This window comes from Trachypithecus francoisi, unplaced genomic scaffold (genome assembly GCF_009764315.1).
Source record: "Trachypithecus francoisi isolate TF-2019V2 unplaced genomic scaffold, Tfra_2.0 Lachesis_group12, whole genome shotgun sequence".
Classification (NCBI taxonomy): Eukaryota; Metazoa; Chordata; class Mammalia; order Primates; family Cercopithecidae; genus Trachypithecus; species Trachypithecus francoisi.
The window spans coordinates 73123755-73147947 of NW_022681457.1; the positions used below are offsets into that span (position 1 = coordinate 73123755).

At 40.6% G+C, this 24193-nt stretch overlaps 1 protein-coding gene across 1 annotated transcript in view; it reads right to left on the reverse strand.

Annotated features, from left to right (window-relative positions):
* Window positions 1-5339: 5339 nt before the first annotated feature.
* Window positions 5340-24193, reverse strand: part of RNF11 (ring finger protein 11) — a 37657-nt gene continuing 18803 nt past the window's right edge. Inside the window, exons 2-3 of the mRNA XM_033226422.1 lie at window positions 8572-8741; window positions 5340-7635 (exon numbers count right to left, since the gene is read on the reverse strand). Of these exons, the coding sequence (XP_033082313.1) occupies window positions 7464-7635; window positions 8572-8741 (342 nt within the window). The 3' untranslated portion in view covers window positions 5340-7463. The remainder of the gene's footprint in view (window positions 7636-8571; window positions 8742-24193) is intronic.

Sequence of the window (24193 nt, forward strand, 5' to 3'; positions counted from 1 at the left end):
ATGCACAAATACAAGCACTGTGTTACAATTGTCCAGGATATTCAACACAGTAACACGCTGTCCAGGTCTGTAGCCTAGAAGCAACAATACCATCTAGGTTTGTGCAATTACATTCTGTGATATTCCATGAGGACGAAATTCGCAATTCATGCTTGTAAGTGGGATGTATCTGGTCTAGAGGATAAGAAGTCAGCTATCTGAACAAAGTGGAGAAGAGAGCTGCAGGGCAGAAATAATAGCACAAAGACTTGAGACAGGAAAGAACTTGGCATTTTAGAAGGCATGAAGACAGCCCATGAGGCTACACGGTTGATTCAAATGAAAAGGCGGAAAGCCAACTCATCCCTGTTAAGGAGTCTGGGTTTTATGCTCTGCATTACAGGAAGCTATTAAAGTTTTAAGTAGGGGAATGACATCAATTTACTTATTCACCTTAATGTAACTGCTGTGTGAAGAATGGATCATATAGGGTTAAACATGGAAGTTAGTCTCCAGCACCAATTGCTTCTGGTTTGTCTAACGCATAAAAATGCTGCATCTTGGCCGGGCGCGGTGGCTCACGCCTGTAATCCTAGCACTTTGGGAGGCTGAGGTGGGTGGGTTGCCTGAGTTCAGGAATTCGAAACCAGCCTGGGCAGGATGGTGAAACTCCGTCTCTACTAAAAATACAAAATTTAAATGAGCATGGGGATGTGCCCCTGTAGTCCCAGCTACTCAGGAGGCTGAGGCAGGAGAATCACTAGAACCCAGGAGGCGGCGGTTACAGTGAGCCAAGATTGCACCACTGCACTCCAGCCTGGGCAACAGAGCAAGACTGTGTCAAAAAAAAAAAAAAAAAAAAAAAAAGCTGTCGATATGCTAACTTATAATTAGGTACTAAGACTCAACGAGTAGGTATTTCACGTTCTTTGTTCTTCACAAAACATCAGAAATCCAGTTCATTAAAATCCATGTCCAGGACCAGGATTTCTTACTTCACGTATATCTTCAAAGCCATTAACTCAAAGTTTAAGAAAGAGTCTTGAGAGCAGGACTTGCAAAAAACAGCCCATCTGAAAATGCCTTACTAGAATAGCACCTGTCTCACAATCAGAAATAAGAATGCCAGCCAGGCGCAGTGGCTCACGCCTGTAATCCCAGCACTTTGGGAGGCTGAGGCGGACGGATCACCTGGAGGTCAGGAGTTCGAGACCAGCTTCAACATGGCGAAATCCCATCTCTACTAAAAATACAAAATTAGCCGGGCATGGTGGTGCATGCCTGCAATCCCAGCTACTTGGGAGGCTGAGGCAGGAGAATTGCTTGAACCTGGGAGTTGGAGGTTGCGGTGAGCTGAGATCGTGCCATTGCACTCCAGCCTGGGCAACAAGAGTGAAACTCCATCTCAAAAAAAAAAAAAAAAAAAGATGCCTATGAATTATTCTTCCTTGTGTCAAGATAACACTACAGATAGTGATGAGTGTAAGCAAGACCAAACCTCTTCCCTTCCCTACACCTTTCACACTGTAAAGTTGTAGCTGTTAATTTATAATGTGTTTACCAAGTTCAATTAAGCTTTGCATAGGGGATTATCATTCTGCATTGTTTCAAAGCTGAAGGCCTGGCTCTAATTCTGGGGTTGGCAGAATGCAGCCTATTCCTGCACCTCATCTGGGTAATGCTGGAAGCCAATCTCAATGTCTGATAGCACAGTCCAGGCTTCTCAATTCACACACAATGCTTAAAAGTTGCTTTTGGGTCCTAGCTGACCAGATCAGCTACTGTGGTGGCCGCCAGTGAGAAGGCGAACTTTTTTTGCATAGCCAACCAAATCTTCTCACAGGCATTCAGAGTACCCAGTGCCATGACAAGACTCTTAGGGAGGCCCCTTAGTTATGTTCCTCAACTTCTTTTTCTCAGTGCTAACAGATGTGGAGCCCACAAGCACAAATATTAGAGAAGGGGTTCAAAGCAAATAGGTGCTGCTCCTTCATCGCCATCAGTTTTAGATGCTTAAAACATGTGCCTATTGCTGACACTCCTTCACTCAAAGAGAAAACAAACTTTCTACGGGAAGCACCTGAAGATGACTAAATGTGCCAGTGAACAGTAATTTTTCTCCAGAAACAGAAATGTAACGTAAAGGTAATCTCGACCATACTTTTATTAAAAAACTGTATGTGAAGAAATGATAAATGGCTTCAGTCAGTTAATAACATTAATCAGATGCATCCAGCTATTGTCCTAAGGCAGTGCCAGACTGGGAGCAGTGACTCAGGCCTATAATCCCAGCACTTTGGAAGGCTGAGGCAGGAGAATCTCGAGGCCAGGAGTTTCAGGCCAGCCTGGGCAATATAGTGAGGCTCCATCTCTACAAAAAACCAAAACATTAGCTGGACGTGGTTGAGTGCACCTGCGGTCAATCCCAGCTACTCCGGAGACTGAGGTGGGAAAAATCACTTGAGCGCAGGAGTCTGAGCTTATGGTGATCCAGCCCGGGTGACACAGCGAGACCCTGTCTCCAAAACAAAAGCTTGTGCCTAACTGCTCAGTGTGATAAAGCAAACAAAAACAATGTGGATAATTAAAAATGTGCAAATAAATCTCAAACCCTTTTTGTAATTCACTGGTGCCTTTGATGGAAGAAGGTTGTAAAATCAGGAAATAGGTTGTAAAGGGACTGATCTGGATGCTCTGTATCTATGCTAAAGAGCAAGGAAATAGCAAAAGGACAAATGAAGAGCACAAAGTCTAGAAAATCGTGCCTGGACAATCCATCTCTGAATAACCAGCAAGTGCCCAATACGGCTTCTAATTTCTCAGGAAACAAAAATGTACCAAACCTGTATTTCACAAGTTTGGGAAGGGATCATCTACCAATGGTTCCAAAACCTGCTAGTGCATCAGAATCACTTGGAGAACCTGCTACAAATTATAGATAGCCAGGTATGGTGACCCACACCTGTAACCCCAGCACTTTGGGGGGCCGAGGTGGGAGGATCATTCGAGCCCAGTTTGAGACCAGCCTGGGCCACATGCCAAAAACCCATCTCTACAAAAAAAAAAACAAAACAAAAATTAGCCAGGTATGGTGGCGTGTGCCTGTAGTCTCAGCTCCTTGGGAGGACTGCTTGAGCCTGGGAGGTGGAGGTTGCAGTGAGCCGTCATTGCACCACCGCCCTCCAGACTGGGAGATAGAGTGAGACCCTGTCTCAAAAATTTCTGTTTCTCCTCTCCCACTCTGATATGAGAAGGGTCTCCATTACTAATAAACATCCAGAGCCCTAGGTCATTGTGCTCTGGTTTCCTGGCCTCTGAGAACTACTGATCTACCAACACTCCCATGGTGGGGAAAATGGGGATTCGAAGAGACAAGTGAGCAGAGTGAGCCATGATCACAGCACTGCACTACAACCTGGGAGACAGAGAAAGACCGTCTCAAAAAAAAAAAGAAGAAGAAAAACAAAGAGTACAGAAGGACAGGTCAAATCGTCCTGTCTCTTCCCGCCCAGTAAAAGAGCAGTTGATATTTAAAAGAAAAAATTTTAAAAATAAAAATATAATAAAAATTTAAAAACCGAAGAGTGGTTAAATTCACATAGGTAAATTTAACATTACTTGAAGGATATTAACCTAAAATCCAACTTTTCTTGTGTCCACAAATTTTAAAATTAAGGCTTAAAAAATTAGTTGAGATTACACCAAGATGCATTTACACACGTTTCATCAGTTGACTCTATGACTGCTACCCACTGCTTTTGTAAGCAGAGATAGCCACCAACTATTTTTGTGACTTATGCTGAAGAAACATCCTCTCTCTCGTTTACCACTTCCAGTCTCAAGACCTTAGGCAGCTCTCCTTTTGACTACAGTATCACCCACTTTATCCGTGGGATATACTCTCCAAGAAGCCCACTGCGTATCTCAAACTGTGGATAGTACCACATATACCTACACATACATACCTATGATAAAGTTTAATTTATGGATCAGGCACAGTAAGAAATTAGCAACAGTATTGGTAAAACAGTAAGTTTGTCTTTTTTTTTGGAGACAGAATCTCACTCTGTTGCCCAGGCTGGAGTGCTGTGGTGCGATCTCGGCTCACTGCAACCTCTGCCTTCCGGGTTCAAGCGATTCTTCAGCCTCACGCTCCCAAGTAGTTGGGATTACAAGTGTGCATCACCATGCCTGGCTAATCTTTGTCTTTTTAGTAGAGACGGGGTTCACCATGTTGGCCAGACTTCTCTCAAACTCCTGACCTCCAGTGATCCACCTGCCTTGGCCTCCTGAAGTGCTGGGATTACAGGTGTGAGCCACCATTCCCGGTAAATACAATTTTGTAAATTGTATTTACAAAAGTTATAACAATAGATTGTAATAAAGGTTATGCGAGGCTGGGTGCAGTGGCTCACGCCTGTAATCCCAGCACTTTGGGAGGCCGAGATGGGTGGATCACCTGAGGTTGGGAGTTCAAGACCAGCCTGATCAACATGGAGAAACCCCGTCTCTACTAAAAATACAAAATTAGCCAGGCATGGTGGCACATGCCTGTAATCCCAGCTACTCCGGAGGCTAAGGCGGGATAATTGCTTGAACCCAGGAGGCGGAGGTTGCAGTGAGCTGAGAATGCACCATCACAATCTAGCCTGGGTAACAAGAGTGAAACTCCATCTCAAAAAAAAAAGAAAGAAAAAAATTATGTGAATGTGGTATCTCTCTCTCAAAATACCTTCTTGCACCATAGTGTGTGGGTATGTGACATGGCAGAAACGGTGGATAAGGGGGATTACTATACTTTAGTTAAGTGTTGCTCCTTTTTAAAAATCAATGCTTCTTTATGAAGATTTGTATGCAGGGGATCTGTGACCTCGATGCTTACTACTCTGTGAAATCATACAGTTTTATATCACATGATAAACACCAATAGTAGGGAGCGAGTCTTCTAGTACTGAAGAGATTCCCTATAAAGAACACTCACAGAAAGTTTGTGTTAGCTAAACTACAAATATCTGAAAGTATTTCAACTTGTTGGGTTTTGCATTCAAAAGGATAAGATTCTTTTGTTTCTTCCTGGTTAAGCTTTTCAGAAATTTCAAATCCCACAGCCAAGCTTGAACATATCTAGCCCATATCTAAATCAAGAGATTACAGCTATTGTTTGGTTTTAGAAGCTTTGGTGCTATCAAGCCTAAGTACATGATTAAATGATATTAAATGCCAAACAATAAAAAATACTTCCCACAGGTGTGTATATATATATATATATAGAGAGAGAGAGAGAGTATTTTAAAATAATTATACACAACTCTTTTAAAAGATATGGGGAATACTTACATAATCAACTCTAACTTTAGCCCTTCACAGCTGTATTATAACTTTATTTAACAACTTAGTAAACGTCAAAATTGATGGTTCTTAACATTGTATTTTGAGAATACAAAGTGCCTAAAAATGACACATTCTGCCCAATGCTAGTTCCTTCAGTATTACCACCAAACTTCTGTGAAAGACTTGTATTGAAAAGAAAGACTAACTGCAACATGGAAGATGATTTTAAAAAAAGTTCATTTACCAATTTTAACAATCTAGAAAAAAAGAAAGTCTGACTATAATACTTGATGACAGACATCATGTTTAAGTAGAAAACACAAGAATAAAAAGGCAATTATCACAGAAAATATTGCACAACCTCAGTTGTTTCCTCCAAATCTGCTTTATGTAATTGGGTGGATATAAATTAATAAACAGAAATTTAAGCAAGATACATGTAACAATTTAACAGAACCTGATAATCTAATTTCTTCAATTTTTCTCAAATTCATCTTTAAGTCTTTCCATCATGGGGCTCATAAAGAAATTTAAGCAACATATGGATACTACAGTTGAATGTCAAATCTTTACAAAGTACTTATGACATACTACATTCCTCTATAATGCAATTATGAATAACCTTCATGACACTGTGTTTTGCATGTAGAAAAGTGTTAGAGTTCAATATTCAACCCAATATAAAATAATAATAAGAAACACTTCTGACGTTAGGTTGAGATCACTTTTCCTTTTGCTAATGAATGATTTTTTTTAGCTGTATGTAATATCACTGAGGTGAACCAATAAGTCACCTTTGAGTACATATGAAAAAATAAACACATGCTAAATGGATAAAACATTACTACTACATCTTTACTAGACCATCTCTACCTCTAACACTTCAGAAGCTTAGAGATTTAAAGTATTCTTACATTAACTGCAAGAAACAAAGGAGAAATTCCTTCTTTTTTGAGATCACAACTATGAAGTCATATGGTTATACAAATTCTGTGTTTGTGTGCAAAACATAAAATACAATTATCTTTATTCTCCCTGCTTAGTTTTGTCAGTCAGCTAGCAGGATGTAATAGATACCTTTCCAAGAAACAGAGACTGAGATGTGTTTTATATAACTTCAATAACCTCAGCACTACAGTAATCAGAGATGCAGTATCCTTTTGCTATGGTTCAAGACGAGGGAAGGAGGTCAGAAGAAAGAGAATAAATCAAAATTGTTACAACTGAGTAATTATTTCTCATTAGGTCTCACCAAGGTGCCACCTTCATTTTTACATAAACGTGGTGGCATAATTCAATCTCAATAAATCAGAATTCTTAATATTTAAAATTTAACTTGACTTTCCATTATCACCATATTAACAACCAAAATAATTAGATAAAACACATAGGAAAGGGCAATATTAAACCCCACTTTAATAGAGTTTGTTTCTTGACACATTAACTTATTTTTATAGAAAAGGGATAGTGCATCTCAGTTTGCTTACAAGCTAGGAGATCACTTTGAATTCTGCATTTCCTAACTGCAAACAGAATATAGCACTTATAACAGGTTATAAATAAACTGGTTTTCAAGCATAGAGCCAGCCCCAACGATAATAATACACTATTTAAAAAGACCTAAGGCAATGAATTCCATTTCCAATGGAAAAAAAGAACTGTGCAAACAAGCTTAAAACTACTTTTTTGTGTGTGTGCCAGTGTTATAAAATGTAGCTTTTAATAAAACCTTGACCCAAATGCCAGCAACTTCAGAAAAGAATTTGGGTGGGGAAGGGGAAGAGAAGAAAGTTATTTCATTTAGGAAAAATAACTACTATCTTTTTCCTAATCTTCAATACACACAATTTAAACAAATACAGCTGCTGTAACACTTTACACAATTCCTATGTACTGGAGCAATAACAAGATCTAAATACAATTATATTTTTAAACATTGGGTCAAGGCTTTACATAAAAATACCATCCTACTTTTCCCACTAAGTTTCTAAAATATCACGTACTTTTCCCCCAACATCTGCAGCCATCCAGGAATTTTAAGGAAACTTTTGTGCATGATCTTAATTCCTAATCCCTGGCTCTTTGGGCTCAGTGACAAAAGATCAAAACCACCAAAATGGTGGTTCACTTGAAGTCAGATGAGAGACCCTGGCTCAATTAGTCTCATAGGATGAAAGCAGTGCTGCATCAACTGGCTCCATGCAGGAGGGGCACGTGAAGGATCTCATCAACCAGTCATCTATACAGTCCAGGTGATAGATGTGCATGCACGGCAGAAATCGAATTGGGTCCCCATAAACAAAGTCCATCATACAGATCACACACCTGTTGGGAGCAATGGAGAGAAATCAGAGGGCATTTTCAGAAGTGTCCTATTCAGAAAACTGTTTAAATCCCATTAAAGACAGTGTTAATCTGAGTAACACATCAGAATGCTTTGCCTGTCATCTTATCACCAAAGCATGCAAATTGAATTTTTTCCTAATGCTGATCTATACACAATCTCTTATTTAAATCCCCCGAGAATTTGCAGGACTTAGGAGCAATCAACAGAGCAAAGAGAAATGGATTACATATGGATCAAGTTTACTGCTGTGCTTGTAAACAGCTACATACTATAGCAGATACCTTAAGGAGAATGGGATTATTTTAGGTAGAAAAGCATCAGTTAGATCAACTTTGTTTTTTTGCACTATTTAGTGTAATCCTGGACTAAGATAATTTTCATTTTAATAACTGTAAAACAGAAACACTAACTTCAGCCTACTTACTGGGTTGCTGTAAATTAAAGCTCTCTTCATTAACTTTCTCTTTATTTATTAATTTAATTTAATTTTATTTTTTGAGACAGTTTCAAGTGATTCTCCCACCTCAGCCTCCCGAGTAGCTAGGATTACAGGCACGTGCCACCATGCCTGGCGAATTTTCGTATTTTTAGTAGAGATGAGGTTTCATCATGTTGGCCAGGTTGGTCTTGAATTCCTGGTCTCAAGTGATCTGCCCACCTCAGCCTCCCAAAGTGCTGGGATTACAGGTGTGAGGCACTGTGCCCAGCCTGTGAAAATTTTTAATTACTATATAACATTCTCTTGCTAGTAGCCAGTAATAGAGCTATGAAAAAAAATTAAACATTCTCTTGCATTAAGCAAAGTATTTCAATATATTAAATGTCTGACTTTCTAAAGTGCAGGAGAAAAGGCAAAATTTTCAAAAGCAACCTGAAAATAAAACTTTGAAATGTACAAATTAATGAAAACTTACTCCCGGATCTTTTTTTCTGATCCATCTCTTCCAGGGTCATAAACTCCTTTAGGCAGATGTTGTATAAGGCCTATTCTTTGAGCTATCCTAATTTGTTCCTCTTCAGTCAGCTGAGTTGCTAGCCGAGTCTGGCTAGGTGTTGGGTGGTAGACTGGAACTGGAACTTGTTCCTAAAATATTAAAATATGGAGGAAAAAGATTATTTTTTCAGAACCTTTTGAGGGCTTATTTTTTAGTCAGAGATAGAAGGGAAAGGGAGCCCTGGGAGGGCAGGAAGCTGGGCTAGTGTGTGGCTGTGCTGACTGTGTTTCACCCTGCCTTAACTTCAGCTATTAGAACAAAACATACAACAAAACATTCTCATTCTGCCTAAAGGATATAAACACACACATCACTGAAGAGCTGGCATGGAATGTTAAATGAACTATTTCCACGGGATAAGAGACCAGCCTGGACAACATAGCAAGACCCCATCTCTAAAAATAATTTTTAAAAATTTTTTAATGGATTGGACTATGGCAAAAATAAATCTGAAAGTCATCTAAGACTAACTTTCCCATTTCATAGGACCAAGCTTGCCTACAGTCACATCATTGACAATACTGAAATTAGAATTCTACTGCTCCTAATCCAATGGATTTTTTACACAATTCATTCAAAGGAGTCGTATGTATAACCCCCACCTTTTATTTGAGACAGGGTCTCCCTCTGTTGCCCAGGCTTAAATGCAGTGGCGCAAACACAACTTACTATAAACTCAACCTCTTGGGCTCAAGCAATCCTCCAACCGCAGCCTCCTGAGCAGTGGGACCACAGGGGTAAGCCACGGTGCCTGGCCTATAATAATAATATTGAAAACTGAGCAACTCTGATGGAAAGAAGCTGGGATAGAGTGTGGCCTAGGAGGGATGAGGCTCCCCATCTGCAAGCCCTCACCTTGGTTACCTTTGCAGAATCCTCAGAATCGACAGAACAGTCTGAAAAACACTACTATCTCAGAAGATGGGATTTTCAGTCTGAAGAATTAAATTATGAGATTTTAGTCTCCACTCAGCTACTTACTGTGATTGCTTGGACCAAGTCCCTTAACGTATTTGAATAATGTATTTGAATAAAGCAGATAACAGCACCCACTTCAGAGAGTTGATACAATCATGAGATAACTAAGAGCTTTGTAAATGCCAATATTTGTAAATTATCCTATCTAACATCTCCCCATCGTCATGATTCTCCCCATCATGATTCTCTGCTTTGCAGACTGTAAACTAAGTGCTACTGTCCTTGGCTTTGGTCCTGACTTTCTGGCTTCTCTTTGAATACTACAAACTCTTAGCCGCTGTTGTGATCTCTGCCAGCTCTGAGTTCTTTGACCCTTGAATTACTATTTCCAGTCTAGACTACCTTCCTGAATCTTAGTCTCAGTCCTAGTTGACCAGTTTTGATGAACTGTCATCCACATGCAAACTGGGAACAAACTGGTTTAAGACTTTGGATGATATAAAGGGTCTCTTTTTTTTTTTTTTTTTTTTTTGAGACGGAGTCTCGCTCTGTCGCCCGGCCTGGAGTGCAGTGGCCGGATCTCAGCTCACTGCAAGCTCCGCCTCCCGGGTTCACCGCCATTCTCCTGCCTCAGCCTCCCGAGTAGCTGGGACTACAGGCGCCCGCCACCTCGCCCGGCTATTTTTTTCTATTTTTTAGTAGAGACGGGGTTTCACAGTGTTAGCCAGGATGGTCTCGATCTCCTGACCTCGTGATCCGCCCGTCTCGGCCTCCCAAAGTGCTGGGATTACAGGCTTGAGCCACCGCGCCCGGCCAAGGGTCTCTTAAATCCTTGAATCTAACAAACAAAAATAACTAAATTGTTTTAGAGCAAATAAACTCCAACTATGGGTTTTTCAGAGGCTAGATTTCTTCAGTCTTGTGGTTCACATATATGTAGAGAATACAGAAAGCAGAACAGAAAAGGAAAGTTCTACTTTATGGGGAAATATTAATAAACATTAAAGAAGAAAATAAAAACTATATTTTAATTCATGTTATGAGTGTATTTTCTCCTTTGGTATTTTTTTGTTAAAACAAAGGAACTCTCTATGTATCTTTTAGATATTTAAAATGATTCAACAATCTAATTTCAGTTTACATGCAAATTTTCAGAAAACCATAGAGGAAAGGAAATGACTAAGACCTCCTGATATTTTAAAGATGAATGTGGCCTCACCCTTCTTACCACACATGCCTAATTTTAAATTTTAATTCCCATGATATTTCTTTAAAAATGGCTTGATATCTGAGTTATCAATTGTTTTCATAACTAGAGAGCCACTGATTTTCTAGGCAGTAAAATGGAATCTTGATTCAATTGTTGGCTAACAGACACTGAGTGAGTAGATTACACAGGGGTATAAAAACAACAATTTTTAAAAGATATGATGGCCAGGTGCAGTGGCTCACGCTTGTAATCCCAGAACTTTGGAAGGCCGAGGCAGGCAGATCACCTGAGGTCAGGAGTTCGAGACCAGCCTGGCCAACAAGGTGAAACCCCATCTCTACTAAAAATACTAAAATTAGCTGGGTGTGGTGGTGCACGCCTGTAATCCCAGCTACTCAGGAGGCTGAGAAAAGAAAATTGCTTGAACCCAGGAGGCAGAGGTTGCAGTGAGTCGAGATCTTGCCACTGCACTCCAGCCTGGGTGACAGAGTGAGACTCCATCTCAACAACAACACAAAGATGTGGATTTGGGGGTGGTTCCCACCATTCCCTGCTGACTCTCTATATAAACAAATACTATATGGTTTATGTTCAACACCCGCTTTCCCTCTGAGAATCTGGATTTTTGTCATATGTTAGGCAGTGGGTGCCTAATCAGTACCTGGGGCACTGAGTCCCCAAATGAGCTTCTCTGGCAGAAAACCTTTCATATATGTTGAAGGAATTAAGCACGTCCTGTGTGATTCCACTAGGAGATAACTCTTGGAAGCTTGCGCTTAGTTCCCTTTGGACCAAAGCACCTCTCCCCTTAGCTGGTTTTGCTTTGATTCTTTGCTGTAACAAATCATAGCTGTGAGTAAGATTATATACTAAGTCCTATGAGTCCTCCTGTTGAATCACCAAACCTGGGGACCATTTTGAGGACCTCCAATGCCAGCACTAGGTTGTGCTTCCACTTTATATTTGCAAAGCTACTGTGTTTTGTTCCCAGCTGAAAACAAATGAAAAAAAAAAAAAAAAACCCTAAATATTTTGATTAGCCTGTTTCAGGGCCTAAATACGGATCTAATGATAAAAGGCATACAAACACAACTCACTGCAACCTCCAACTTCTAGGCTCAAGTAATCCTCCCATTGCAGCCTCCCCAGTAGGTGGGATTACAGGTACGCATCACCATGCCCAGCAATTTTTTTGTTTTGGTAGAAACAGTGTCTTGCTGACCAGGCTGGTCTCAAACTCCTGGCCTCAAGCGATCTTCCAGCCTTGGCCTCCCAAAATGCTGAGATTACAGGTGAGAGCCACTGTGCCCGGGCTATCTGGGTAGTTTGATAAGGGCAGGGGCTATGTCTGTTTTGCTTACCAATGTTTGCTACCTACTCAGCATGGTATCTGGCACACAGTTGGGACTCAACATAATTACATAACTGAAAAACATAAATCAAAGCACGTATGTTCTTGCAATATACATTATATACATATTAGAACTTTGTGGATATGCTATGAAAAATTGCTAATGGGGCTGGCACAGTGGCTCACGCCTGTAATCCTTGCAGTTTGGAGGCCAAGGCAGGCGGATAGCTTGAGCTCAGGAGTTTGAGACCAGCCTGGGCAACATGGTGAAACCCAGTCTCTATAAAAGATACAAAACTTAGCCAGAAGTGGTGACGTACACCTGTAGTCCCAGTTACTTGGGGGACTGAGGCAGCAGGATCACTTGAGCCCAGGAGGCTGAGCTACAGTGGGATGAGATCGCGCCACTACACTCCAGGCTGGGTGACAAAGTGAAAGAAAAAGAAAAGAGAAAAACTGCTAATGATTTGGATTAAATAACAATAACAAAAAGAAAAAAAAATTGCTGTCTCAAAAAGAAAAAAGGCTAATGATTCGGATTAAATAACAATAAAACAAAAAAGGAAAACTTGATATAAATTACACCCAACATTTTCCCAAGTGAAAATACTTGGGTTGTTGCCTCTTTCAAAGTTCCACCTGCCCGTCCCACAGGAACTTCAGCAGGTCCAAAACTAAACCAGATATACTTGTATAGGCATTTCCTGGAATTTCTGCTCTGGCATTTAATTATGTATGTGGCCTTACACAAGCTTCTTAATATCTCTGAGTATTAAGGTTCCTCTCAGCATAACAGACAAAATGCCTATCTTAATAAAGCGTTGGAGGTCAGGTGCAGTCATTCACCCCTGTAATCCCAGCTACTCAGGAGGCTGCAACACGAGAATTGCTTGAACCTGGGAGATGGAGGTTGCAGCGAGCTGAGATCACGCCCCTGCACTCCAGCCTGGACCACAGAGCTAGACTCCGTTTAAAAAAAAAAAAAAAGTGTTGTAAGGAATAAGCAGATAAGTAAGGCACTTACCAAGATAAGGGCTTAATATATGGACTGTTCTCTAATGACACCAGTCACTGGAGATAGACATCTCATCCTTCCTGATTCCTCTGACTTCCTCTCTTCCATTTTCCACTATCATCTACTTAAATGTCTTATACAGTCTTATCTAACGACCATCTCCACATTGTTGATTAGGAGACACACATGGGCTTGCCCTATGAGTTTAAATTTTAAGATGGAATTCACAGAGAAGCAAATTTCAAATAAATTTAAACAATCTTTTCCTTAATACTTTTAGTTCTCCATATGTCTGCACACAAAAGAGAGAAAGAGCAAGAATCCAAAAGAAATCATCTGCCTTTAAGAAAAGGAGAAAAGGAATAATTTAAAATTAAAATATGCACTGTGGAAAAATGCAGCAGCATGGAAGGGGATAGAATACAAATGGAAGACAGGGTTATAAAATATGCTGAAGCTGGACAGAAGATAGGGTCTTGATCTTGGCTCACTACAACCTCCACCTCCCAGGTTCAAGCAATTCTCCTACCTCAACCTTGAGTAGCTGCGAGTATAGGCACACGCCACCATGCCCGGCTAATTTTTTTATTTTTAGTAGAGACAGGGTTTCACCACGTTGGCCAGGCTGGTCTCGAATTCCTGGCTTCAAGTGATCCACCCGCCTCGGCCTCCCAAAGTGTTGGGATTACAGGCGCGACACAGGTGTGAGCCACCGCACCCGGCCAGAAAATAGGGTCAAACACCAAAAACAGCAAGGTCTGATCTGATGAGAAAAATCTCTGAAGCATTCCGGTTGTCTGTTAATGTATAAATGAAGCACCTATAAAATGATGGATGTTGTCAAGAATGTACTGGGCCCTAATCTTAGGTGGTTTAAGCCAAGAAAGACACAAAACAGGTGAATGTAAAATGATGTGTTTTTCTAAAGGGCACTGCATTAAAAGTTGGATTCAATTGAGGGAATGTGATACAATTTCAGAAACTAAAACAATGCAGTGGGGAAGTGCCTAAATAATGTGCTGAGGCTGGAAATAGTACAAGTCTGGTTTGTGGTGAAGGAAAAATAAAGTCACTGCTAAAGAATGCAGCTTGTCACCAAAAGCTGTATCTTTTCCTCCAGTAGGAAATAAGAGCCAGCTCTTCTGATCTTTCTCTTTATATCCTTACAAGCTGCTGCTGGCACCACCTTCTTCCCAGCTGCAGTCTCCTACTGGGAAATGTTTTCTCTGAATTTTGCCAGACTGACACTTAAGATCATAAAATGGAGGATTTAGAATAGTTGGTCTCAACATATATTCTAGTTCTGGTGTTCAATGAAATCTTGACCAAAACAAAAACTCCAGATTAGCATTGATGCAGTTCCTGAACAATTACACACAGATTTAAAAGCTAGCATCACATCTATCTTCCTGATAAATATAATTTTTTTTTTTTTTTTGAGAGAGGGTCTCATTCTGTTACCTGGGCTGGAGTGCAGTGGCACAATCTTGGCTCACTGCAGCCTCGACTACCGCCTGGGCTCAGGTGATCTTCCCACTTCAGCCTCCTGAGTAGCTGGGACTATAGTCCCATGCCACTATGTCCCGTTAATTAAAAAAATAAATTTTGTAGAGACAGTGAAAAACTGTTGCCCAGGCTGGTCTCCAATTCCTGGGCTCAAGCAATCCCCCTGCCTTGGATTCTCAAAGTGCTGGGATCCCAGGAGTGAGCAGTCAAGTCCAGCCTTAAAAAGTACATCTCGGCATTGAGGAAATACAGTATTACGATAAGGTGAAAGGCCTCTATTAACTTTAACACCTTAGAGATACAATTCACATTCTATTTCCCTATTTAAAATACACAATTCAATGGTTTCCAGTGTGTTCAGAGCTATGCAACCATCATTTATCAATTTTAGAACATTTTCATTACCCCCAAAAGAAAGTGTACTCATTAACAGTCACTCCCCCAAACTCCCCGGCCCTAGGCTACTACTAACTAATTTGTTTTTTGTCTCTATAGATGTGCCCTATTCTGGGCATTTCATAGATAAGCATTACTCAGATGTGTGGGTTTCATTCCAGACCACCCTAATAAAACTGATCACAGATCGCCATAAAAGATATAATAATGGAAGGGTTTGAAAGCACGAGAATTACCAAATGTGGCAGAGAAATGAAGTGAGCTGCTGGAAAAATGGTGCCAAAAGAATTGCTTATTGCAGAGCTGCCACAAACCTTCAGGTTGTGTAAACACACACACACACACACACACACACCCCTGTCAAGTGCAATAAAACAAGGTATGCCTGTGTATGGCATCATACTAATATGTGGTCTTCTGTGGCTAGCCTTTCACTTAGCATGTTTTCAAAGTTCACTCATGATGCAGCATTTATCAGAATTGCAATCCTTTTTATCGCTGAATATTCCATCACCATTTTCTTTAGTCAGTGATGGACATGGCTTGTTTCTACTTGTTGGCTGCTGTGAATAATAGTGTTATGAAAATTAATGTATACGGTTTTGTACATGTTTTCATTTTATGGGCTATATATACCAATGAGTGGAACTCTGCAAAACCTTTTGTAGAACTGCCAAACTTTTCCAAAGCACCTGCACCATCTTACAATCCCATCAAAAGCTGTATTGGTAAATGATGGTTGCATAACTCTGAACACACTGGAAACCAATGAAGTGTGTATTTTAATCAGGGAAACAGAATATTCCAGTTTCTCTACATCATTGCTTAAACTTATCTTTTTTTATTATAACCATTCAAGCGGATAAGATGTATCTCATTGTGACTTTGATGTGCCCTGACAGCAAATTACCTTTTTGTTATCTCCTGGACATGAGTCCCTTATCAGACCAATGATTTACAAATATTTTCTTTGAGAGGCTGAGGCAGGCAGATCACCTGAGGTCAGGAGTTCAAGACCAGCCTGGCCAACATGGTGAAATCCTGTCTCTACTAAAAAAATTAGCAGGGGGTGGTAGCACACACCTGTAATCCCAACTACTTGGGAGGCTGAGGCACAAGAATTGCTTGAACCTGGGAGGTGGGGTTGCACTGAGCCAAGATTGTGCTGCTGCATTCCAGTCTGGAAGACAGAGGGAGACTCTGTCTCAAAACAAAAACAAAACAAAAAAACCCCAAATATTTTCTTGCATCCTATGGGTTATCTTTTCACTTTCTTGATGTTCGCTTTGAAGAACAAATTTTAAATTTTAATGAAATTCGACTCTGGTTACTTTTACTTTCAGTATCCTAAGAAGTCTGTCAAACCCAAGGCCATGAGCACTTGCTCCTGGCCTTATATTTTTTGAGAGGTTTATAAAGTTTTAGCTCTTACATGTAGGTGTATGAACCATTCTGAGTTAATTTTTGCATATAGTAAGAAAGGGGTCCAACTTCACTTAACTATGTGGTTATATGTTGGTGTCCCAGCATCATCTGTTAAAAATTGTTCTGGGGCCAAGTGCATTGGCTCACACCCGTAATCCCAGCCTGGGCAACATGGTGAAACCCTGGACCTACAGAAATTAGCCAGGAGTGGTGATACATGCCTGTAGCCTCAGCTACTCAGGAGGCCAAGGCAGGTGGATCACCTAGGCCAGAAGTTCGAGACCAGCCTGGCCAACATAGTGAAACTCCCTATCTACTAAAAATAGAAAAACTTAGCTGGGGGTGGTGATACGTGCCTGAAATCCCAGCTACTCATCAGGAGTCTGAGGCAGGAGAATTGCTTGAACCGGAGAGATGGAGGCTGCAGTGAGCCGAGACCGCAGGGATTACAGGCGTGAGCCACAGCGACAAGCTGGGAAATTTTTATTTAAAAATCTTATCACAGGCCGGGCATGGTGGCTCACGCCTGTAATCCCAGCACTTTGGGAGGCTGAGGCAGGCTGATCATGAGCTCAGGGGTTCAAGACCATCCTGGCGAACACGGTGAAACCCCGTCTCTACTAAAAATACAAAAAATTAGCTGGGTGTGGTGGTGGGCACCTGTAGTCCCAGCTACTCGGGAGGCTGAGGCAGGAGAATGGTGTGAACCCAGGAGGCAGAGCTTGCAGTAAGCCGAAATCGCGCCACTGCACTCCAGCCTGGGCAATAGAGCAAGATTCTATCTCAAAAAAAAAAAAAAAAAAAAAAAGTCTTATCACAGACAGGGCATGGTGGGAGGCTGAGGGAGGAGAATCGCTTGAACCCGGAGGCGGAGTTTGCAGTGAGCTGAGATCGTGCCACTGTACTCCATCCGGGCAACAGAGCAACACTCCATATATATATGGGCCCATTTCGTGCTGCAAATCTTAATGATGTCTGACAATTTACCTAAATGTTGCAACAGCAAAATTCAGCTGAATTACAATACCACATACCTATCAGAACTCTATGACTCTGAGTTCAGAACTCTCAAAACGCTTTGTGGTTTCTGGTAGCAATGATAGAGCTCACTCTGGGATTGCCTCTCATGGATTCTTAAAACTTTTTTTTTTTTTTTTTTTGCCATGGAAACCTTATGCAGTCCAATGAGAGCTATTTGAGATAACGTTTTTGGATAAAACACATAAGATTACTATGGAAATCAATCACACTGAAAGCAGTTCTATACCTGACCTTCAAGGGTCTGTGGACCTCAATTTTAGTACTCCTCAATCTCAAGATTACTTTGAGATTAAGAACTTAGATCTTACAAAGAGTTCATTAAATCATGTTTTAAGGGAGAAGCATTTTTGAGAAACAAAATCTAGGGATGAGAAAAAAGTCCAGATAATTAAACACAGAGGAGGTGGTGAGGTATATGTGAAAAAGGAAACACTGATAAGCTTACATCAACATTAAAAGTTCTTTCTTTCAATTCTCATGTGCATGTGAATTTCCCGCTAGAACTGACTTCATTAAGCAAATTTGTTCTAAACTTAAAAAAAATTTTTAACATTAAAAAAAAAATAAGGTACCTATGTATCTAAACCCCAGAATAGTTTATTCACAAGTGAAAATGCGACTTGACTCAACTACCACTGCCTCTGGGATCTCTCCATTGGGAGTTGCTAGAAAATACTGTGATGAGCTTGGGTATCTGGTTTTCCAACATGCCAAATTATTAGAAGTAGGAAGAGATACTTCAAGGGCAGACACACTAACAGCAGATGAAGAACTGACAATGAGAAAAAAAAAAAAAATCAATAAAAAGTAGGTGCAGGAATGCAAAAGCATAACAGATTTCACCCACTAACACAAATTGTCCTACATAATTCAAGATTCTGGATGCACTATTCTGTTACCTCCAGGGTATAATAAACTTACCTAATAATAATTTCGAATCAGTAAGATAAAATGACAATGTGCTCAGAAGTCATTTCAGTGATTTCTGGGGAAGGGAGTGAAGATGAAAAGGGAGAAGCTGTGAAAGTTTACAAGAGGGCCAGGTTGAGAATCAGCCTCAGAATGAAAACACCCAAAATTGAATATTAACGCTTTACAAAATATTAATGCTCTAAAAATTTTTAAAGAGAGACAACCAGATATAAGCCTATTTAGAAAATACCAAGAACTCTAACCAAAATCTCCTAAAATGAATTCAGCAAGGTTGCAGATTAAAATAACACACATAAATCAATTGTATTTGTAAATACCAGCAATGAACTAGAAGCCAAAATAAAAAGTTAAAACACCATTTACAATACCAAAAAATTAAAATGTTTAAAGGTATAAATTTATCTTGTGCAGGATCTGTATGCTAAAAACTAATTCACAAAAAAATTAACACATCAACAATAGGCCTCAGCCAATTAACTAAACTTACAAACTCCTAATTCATAGCACCTAACACCACCTTGCAAACAGGGGTACATCATAAAATCTAAACAAACCACAAATCTTTCAAGTATGGTTTACTAGTTCTTGACAGTAATATCATTTCTGCTTTTAGGGGCTTTTAAGACTACAACTATTGATGGCCTTGAATTGCTACATAAAATTAAAAGCACAAAGAGAATGCGATAAGCTTAGTGTTTCTGAAATCCTTCTAACGTCTTCTCCTACATATGCTATTTGATCATGAACTTATTAAGTCTTTGACAACAGAAAATATTCAATTACTGATTGACTTAAACTTTGACCTACACTCCTCACCAATCTTTAATTCACTGAAGTGCTTCAGAAAGGAACAGGAAAAGGTATCTCTTACTTAGAGATATCTTTTTGATATCTTTGCAACCATTTGAAAAAGTAAAATAACCTCCACCTTTCAGTTGAAGAAATAAACTCAATTAAGGACCTAATTGAGGTTAGAGAGGAAAAGGGGTTTGCTTAGTGAAGGGTTTCTCAACCTGGGCAATACTGACATTTTAGTAAGACAATTCTTGGTTGTAGGGGGCTGTACTGTACATCACAGGGTGTTTGGCAGTTCTTTTTTTTTTTTTTTTTTTTTTTTTTTTTTTTGAGGCAGAGTCTCGCTCTGTCGCCCGGACTGGAGTGCAATGGCCAGATCTCAGCTCACTGCAAGCTCCGCCTCCCGGGTTTACGCCATTCTCCTGCCTCAGCCTCCCGAGTAGCTGGGACTACAGGCGCCGGCCACCTCGCCCGGCTAGTTTTTGTATTTTTAGTAGAGACGGGGTTTCACCGTGTTAGCCGGGATGGTCTCGATCTCCTGACCTCGTGATCCGCCCGTCTCGGCCTCCCAAAGTGCTGGGATTACAGGCTCGAGCCACCGCGCCCGGCCGGTGTTTGGCAGTTCTATCCATCCACTAGATGCCAGTAGCACCCTCTTCCCTGCCACGTTGTGACAACCAAAAATGTCTCTAGACTTTGCCAAATGTTTCCTGGAGAGCAGATTCATCTTGGTTGAGAACCACTGGCTTAGGATCTTAGAGTAAACAGGACAACACAAGGCTGGATAGTTTCTGGTGTTATAAGAAAGCCATAAAGGATGGGATACACGTCCTTTTTCTAGTAGTGTTTTAAACAAGGCCTCCAGTTGTCACACGAAAATGGGGTGGGGAGTGGTGCAAACAGTAAATATACAAAGGCCTAGTGGACATAATACTAAATAAAACACATCCATGTTACACTGAAATGAGCCTTAATTGATAGGAATTGGTGCCTTAGTAATAACTACACTATAAATTCAAGAGAGAAAGGTTAGACAGAGAGCACAGATTGTCCATCAGGGTGAATGGCAAAAGAAAGGAAATCACCAACTGAGAACAGAAAAGAAGACATGGGGACACTTTGCTGAGGCAGGGCTGTTTAATTCCAAATGAAAAAAGAGATGTTATACATATGGGTATTTCTGATAATTTATGTGCCATATATTGTGCCTACCTTTAGGATTTATGAAACATTTTTAGAAGACCCATTTCATTTTAAAGAAGTCTCATGACTTCAAGTATCACTGTACAACCTACTTAATTCCAATATCCCATTCCTCTCCTGGACTCTACTGGAAATGAACTCCTAGAGGCTCCTGTGACTGCCTTTGAAAAAATCTAGTGTATTATATAATATTTTCTGCCTCACTGTGCAGTTACCCGTATTGTCTAAATGCATTTCTCCTAGTTGCCCTGCTGTACTGCCCAACCTATTTCTTCATCTTTAAAATGAAGAAGATCTCCAGTAGTCCCCACTTATTGCAAGGTTTCAGTTAACTGTCAACCATGGTCTGAAAATTATGGAAAATTCCAGAAATAAACAACTGATGTTGTAAATTGCGTGCCATTCCGATTATCACTGATCCCTAGAGAAATGCAAATCAGCTGGGTGCAGTGGCTCACACCCGTAATCCCAGCATTCTGGGAGGCTGAGGCAGGAGAACTGCTTGACTCCGGGAGGAGGAGGTTGCAGTGAGCCAAGATTACACCACTATACTCCAGCCTGAGAGACAGAGACTTTGTTTCAAAAAAAAAAAAAAGAAAAGAAAAGAAATGCAAATCAAAACCACAATGGGATACCATCTCACCAGTCAGAATGACTACTATTAAAAAGTCAAGGCTGGGCACAGTAGCTCACACCTGTTAATCCCAGCACTTTGGGAGGCTAAGGCAGGCGGATCACTTGAGGCTAGGATCTTGAGACCAGCCTGGGCAATATGGCAAAACCCCATCCTACAAAAAATACAAAAATTAGTCGGGCATGGTGGTGTACACCTGTAATCCCAACTGCTCGAGAGAGGCTGACACCCAAGAACGGCTTGAATCAGAGGGGGCAGAGGTTGCAGTGAGCTAAGATCGTGCCACTGTATTCCATCCCGGGCCGCAGAGCGAGACTATCTCCAAAACAAAAAAGGTAAATAAAAAATAAAGAAAATTAAAATAAAAACTTCAAGTGGACCCAATCATATGGGGCCCCCACACTTTTGTGAATTTTACCTCCAAAACCTCTACCAGGTCCTCACATGAGTGCTTCCAGGAGGCGGAGGGGAAAATAAGCCATTTTAAATATGCCAGAGCATTCTGCTCCTAATAAGCCATATCCTCATGTGAAACTTTTGTTTTACCAGAGCTTAACCTACCTGGGGAAAGGGAACTACCCAACTCCAGCCCCTCCAGCCATCCTGTCCCAGTTAAGGTGTGTGGGAGGTACTGAGAAGCACTGAGAACTGCAAATTAAAACAAAAAAATACCACTATATACCTATCAGAATGGTGAAAATCCAAAACACTGACATTAAGTCCTGGCAAGGATGTGTGGTAACAGAAACTCTCATTTACTGCTGGTGGGAATGCAAAATGGTATGCTTTGCAACCATGTGCGGTGGCTCCTGTCAGTAACCCCAGTTTGGAAAGCCAAGGCAGGAGGATCACCTGAGGTCAGGAGTTTGTTTTTTTTTTTTTTTTTTTGAGACGGAGTCTTGCTCTGCCACCCAGGCTGGAGTGCAGTGGCCGGATGTCAGCTCACTGCAAGCTCCGCCTCCCAGGTTTACGCCATTCTCCTGCCTCAGCCTCCCGAGTAGCTGGGACTACAGGCGCCCGCCTCGTCGCCCGGCTAGTTTTTTGTATTTTTAAGTAGAGACAGGGTTTCACCATATTAGCCAGGATGGTCTTGATCTCCTGACCTCGTGATCCGCCCGTCTCGGCCTCCCATGCTGGGATTACAGGCTTGAGCCACCGCGCCCGGCCTGAGGTCAGGAGTTTGAAACCAGCCTGGCCAAAATGGTAAAACCCCGTTTCTACCAAAAATGCAAAAATTAGCTGGACACGGTGGCACATGCCTGTAATCCAAGCTACTGCGGAGGCTAAGGCACGAGAATCGCTTGAACAAGGGAGGTGGAGGTTGTGGTGAGCTGAGAGCATGCCACACTGCACTCCAACCTGGGTGACAGCAAGACTCCGTCTCAAAAAACAGTAACAACAACAACAACAAAACAAAAAAAATGGTAGGCTTTGGGTGACAGTTTGATAATTCTCACACAACCAAACATACTATTACCATTTGATCCAGCAATTGCACCCTTTGGTATTTACCCAAAGGAGTTGAAAAATTACATCCAACCAAAACCCAGAAACAAATGTTTACAGGAGCTTTATCCATGACTATCAAAATGCGGAAGCAACTATGGTGTCCTTTGGTAGGTAAAAACTACAGTATATCAATACAAATGGAATATTATTCAGCATTAAAAAATGAGCTACCAAGCCATGAAAAACATGGAGGAACTTTAAATACGTATTACTACATGAAAGAAGCCAATCTGAAAAGGCTACATACTGTATGATTCCAAATATGCAACATTCTGCAAATGGCAAAACTATGGAGACAATAAAACCATCAGTGGTTGTCAGAAGTTGAGGGGAGGGATGAACAGATGGAACACAGAGAATTTTCAGAGCAGTAAAACTATATGTATGATACTATAATGGTGGATGCATGTCACTATACATGGCAAATCCATGTACAACACCAAGAATGAACTCTAAGGTAAACAATGGGTTTCCAGTGATGTTCGGGCAATCGTTGAATATATCAATGTAGGTTCATTAAAAAAAAAATGTAGCTCTATCAAAATTCTAGCTGGCTCATTTGCAGAAATTGACAGTTGATTCTAAAATTCACATGGAAATACAAGGGACTAAGAATAGCCATAACCATCTTGAAAAGGGAAAACAAAACAAAAGACTCACACTTTCTGATTTCAAACCTTACTTACAAAGCTACAGTACAGTACTAGCCTAAGGACAGACATATAGACCAATGGAACAGAAGAGTCCAGAAATGTACTCTCACATTTATAGACAATGGATCTTTGGCAAGAATACCAAGATAATTCAATGAGAAAAGAAAACTATGTTCAACAAATCGTGCTGGAACATCGGGCTAGTCACATGCAAAAGAATGAAGTTTGACCTCCTCCTTGAAAATACCAAAAGCTCCCCAAAGAAAAAAAATAGACGAACTGGCTTTAATCAGGATTAATCACTTTTGTGCTTCAAAGAACACCAGCAAGAAAGTGAAACACAGCTGGGTGCAGTCGCCCACGCCTGTAATCCCAACACTTTGGGAAGCCAAGGTAGAATTGCTTAAGCCCAGGAATTCAAAGCCAGCCTGGGAAACAGAGCGAGATCTTGTCTCTACCAAAAAGACAAAAATTAGCCAGGTGTGGTGGTGTGCACCTCTAGTCCCAGCTACTCAGGGGGCTAAGGCAGGTGGATTGCTTGAGCCCAGGGTTTGAGGCTGCAATGAGCTATGATTGTGCCACTGCACTCAAGCATGGGTAACAGTGTGAGACCCTGTCATTAAAAAGAAAAATAAAAAATTAAATGTAACAAATTTATCCAGAGTACAAACTGCTTAGTCTCTATGTCAGCTATAATGTACATATTATACATGATATATAAATAGTAGAAACATATATCATATATACATATCACATAGCATATAAACATTATTTAAAATAATATAGTTCCTCTTTACAGATACTATGTGATAATTAAAAAATGTATGTTATGCATTAAACAGTATGTTAGAGGCAATGTAAACACTCCCCTCACCAATGTATAAGCTATTGTTATTCTATGCAAGTATTCTATTCAAGAGCCTACACAATGAAAAGAAAATTGGAGCTATGT